General features: G+C 39.7%; 1 protein-coding gene across 1 annotated transcript; it reads right to left on the bottom strand.

Moving 5' to 3' along the window:
• Positions 1-220: 220 nt before the first annotated feature.
• LOC131432653 (uncharacterized) lies at positions 221-2,862 on the bottom strand. The gene is made up of 5 exons (XM_058599059.1): positions 2,704-2,862; positions 2,540-2,649; positions 1,810-2,480; positions 794-1,756; positions 221-533 (listed from the first exon to the last, which is right to left on the bottom strand). Exons 1-5 carry the CDS (start codon positions 2,799-2,801, stop codon positions 510-512), a joined length of 1,866 nt encoding a protein of 621 aa, XP_058455042.1. The 5' UTR covers positions 2,802-2,862; the 3' UTR covers positions 221-509.
• Positions 2,863-3,184: the final 322 nt, after the last annotated feature.

Below are 3,184 nucleotides of genomic sequence, written 5' to 3'. Positions count from 1 at the left end.
TTGAGTGGCTTGCGAACTACGATCATGAACCTAGTTTTCGAAGATGCAGGATTAGTTCAGTGCAAATAAAAATTTGTGTTGGAATTTATTTCCCCTTCGTTTAAAAATTAAACTAAAACATAATTACAATATTACGACGATGTGATAAAACATTTTATTTAAACAAATAAAATACATATTGAATGTAATTACAATTAAAATTCAACAAAATATACGAATTGATTTTAGTGATTGCCACCCCTTCAGTACGATAACGATATTGTTCTGATTTTCGATTCATCGCTCAGACCTAGTTCGAGCAAACCCCAACTTTTCAGCGTCAATAAATTGCGGAAAAGCTTGCAACAAGCTTTTCTGCATCCAGTTGCATCTACCAGCAGGATTAGACGCTCAAGAAGAACCCGATTACGTTGGGTACACTGAATTTCGTGCTGTGTGACAATATACACTTGAAGGATCTAAGAAAAAGTCTAAAGCAATTACATTTTGTTACATGTTAGATCTCTAATTCAATTACTCACCGATACCAAATCCTGGAAGGATAAAATAAACTGATTAATGAAATAATAAATGACTTCTATTATAAGAGGAATATGTTTCTACTAGCTTTAGTAAAACAAAACACCGAAAAAATCTTTTATTTTCACTACTCAACTTTAAAATCCATTATTGACGGCTTACACTACAAGTAAAATAATAAGTACGCATTTGTCCCGAATACGACGGATAAATAGTATTATAATGAATCAGTGTTCGGATTTTGATTTACTATAGCATATAGTTCAATACAAACCATATCATGTAAAGTAAATGGTGCTTTCATTGGATATGTATCTGGGCGTTTAGAACCATCGTCAGGAATTACAACAGCTGGAACAGAAGCAGCAGAATCCATGTTAACCTGTTGCGAATTTTTATCTCCTATCATCGCTTCCGGTTGTCTGTTCCTATTATCTGATATACGAATACTATCCATCTGCGGCGTTTCAAAATTTGTTATATTCGGGTCGAGCGGTTGAATATCGTTACCGGTTTCGATCAAGGAAATTCTCGGATACAACTGTGAATCGGGCAAAATAGTCTGGGCAATGGGTATTTCTGGTATCGTGGATAGCTCTTCTATTGCAGCAGGAGCAGTTCTAGACTGCAGTTGGAGTTGTACGTCATTTTCCTCACGACCTTCCATTATCATGTAAAGTTTACCCGCAGTTTGCTCCCGAATCGAGCTAATATCGGCGAAGGTTGTGGACTTATCACGCAGTATCGGCTGCTGCTCTATGTCAGCCACCAGCGATTCACGTGGCACTCGCATTTCATTCGTCGGATGCATCTGCTGAGCGTCTGGATTTCTACGCATTGCTACCAGCGCTTTTATCGTATTACGTCCGGCATCAAACCAGCCAAAATCTTCTAAATCGTCGAAAATTTCAAACTGTTTTCTCAAATCATTTGATTCTCCAATGGAATCATTATACAAGCGTACTTTTTTAACTAGTTTTGGCACTCGCCTCTCAGGTGGTGGCCGATCAACAGAAGACTCAGACGAGGTGGTCGGATTGCCAGGGACGGTTTGTGGCCGGACTGGTTCCTCTTGTAAAATCTGTTCGTCTACTTCAGTCAGCTCTACGTTTCGACCATGTTCTATAAATGGTATCTGTTGGGTGGACAAAATAGCTTGCGGTTCTTTTTCTAGGAGTGCTTCTAGCTGCTGGGTGTTTGAAACGTCTACAGCATGGAATTCTGTAGGAGCATCCACCTGTAAACACCGAATAGATAGTAAAATCTGACAATTCTAGAAAGCCTTTTTACCTGTAATAAACTCCTCGGTTTCAAAGGAGTAGGATCATTAATCGCACTCAAATCCGCTGTTTCAAGACGATCTGCGCCAGGGACTATTCTTCGAATATTACTTATAGGAATGGACGAAATAGGAGTACTAGCTTTCAAACCAACATCTGTTGTTGGGGGCACTAGTAATCCTGTTTCTGCTGCCAGTGGGTTTTCTTCGAAGTCCTCAAACCGTCCGTTGCTTTCCCGGGGACGTAAGCTTGGAAATTCATTTAAAATTTCAGCCCTTACCTGGGGATCAGACAACGGCACAGACTCCAAATCGACAACTATACCCTCTAATTCTGGATTCGCAAGTGTCGTCGTAGTGACGGTTTCTTCAATCAACAATTCCTTTGGGGCCATTACTTGGTACAACTCAATTTCAGGTGAAGATGTATCTAAATCTTTCTCATTTGGTATACTGTCCTGCATATGTCTTTCGGTTTGTTCGTTTGGTTCACGCAAAACATTCTCAAAATCTTCTAATGTCGGTAGCAATCTACCATCAATACCTTCAGAAACTGTTACAATGGGCACATCCACACACACTGGTGGAATTCCACTAGTGGCAGGAACGTTCCTGACAATGACTGCCGGAGGCTTTTTTGTGCGCTTGTTTCGAATGCGTTTTTGATTACGCTCAACCCTCTCTAGAAAAATGAAAACAAAAATAATCTGCGCGTATAACACTAAATAAAAAATTCACAACTTTCTAAATATTCATAATAAATCTGCAAATGATCTCTTTCCGATGAACAGAGTCTATTCAGTTGCGAGCAGTTGTAATTCTGAGCCAAATAATCTTCGAAGGAAGTTGCACTAAAAATAAACAAATTTTCAACTTGACTAAAAAATCTAACAGCTAAATCTTACGCCAGGCGTTTGTATTCCCGATCGGTAAGAACATCTGACTTTTTTGAAGGCTTCGGTTTATACATCAGTTTCTTTAAAATATCTCGTGGACAAGACATTTCAACGCAAATATTTCAAATAAAACTTAAAACAAGCGGAACTCGGAATTTTTAACGGCACTTTTTTATCACTCTGAACCAGCGTTGCCAGGTTGCCAGATTTGTCTGGCAAATGCCAGATATATCTTGCTTCGCCAGACACTCAAACCCAGTAAATCCGAACATCGGACGCATCGTGCACGAAAGCTTTTGATTGCGTTTCGAGCTTACATAGTGTATTGGTAGAACAAAAGAGTGAAGATATACCAAAGCAGAGAGCGGATGTCTCATACTCAGGGGATGGGATATATCGGGGTTGGATTTCCAACCCCGAACATAGGGCCAGAGTCTTTCTGGCCCTAAGAGGCGAATGACCTTAAGGTTAAAGCCTCTATGATCGAATC

Source organism: Malaya genurostris, chromosome 2 (genome assembly GCF_030247185.1).
Source record: "Malaya genurostris strain Urasoe2022 chromosome 2, Malgen_1.1, whole genome shotgun sequence".
Lineage (NCBI taxonomy): Eukaryota > Metazoa > Arthropoda > Insecta > Diptera > Culicidae > Malaya > Malaya genurostris.
Note: the sequence above shows the minus strand (reverse complement) of the source record. Positions and strands in the feature narration are given on the sequence as shown.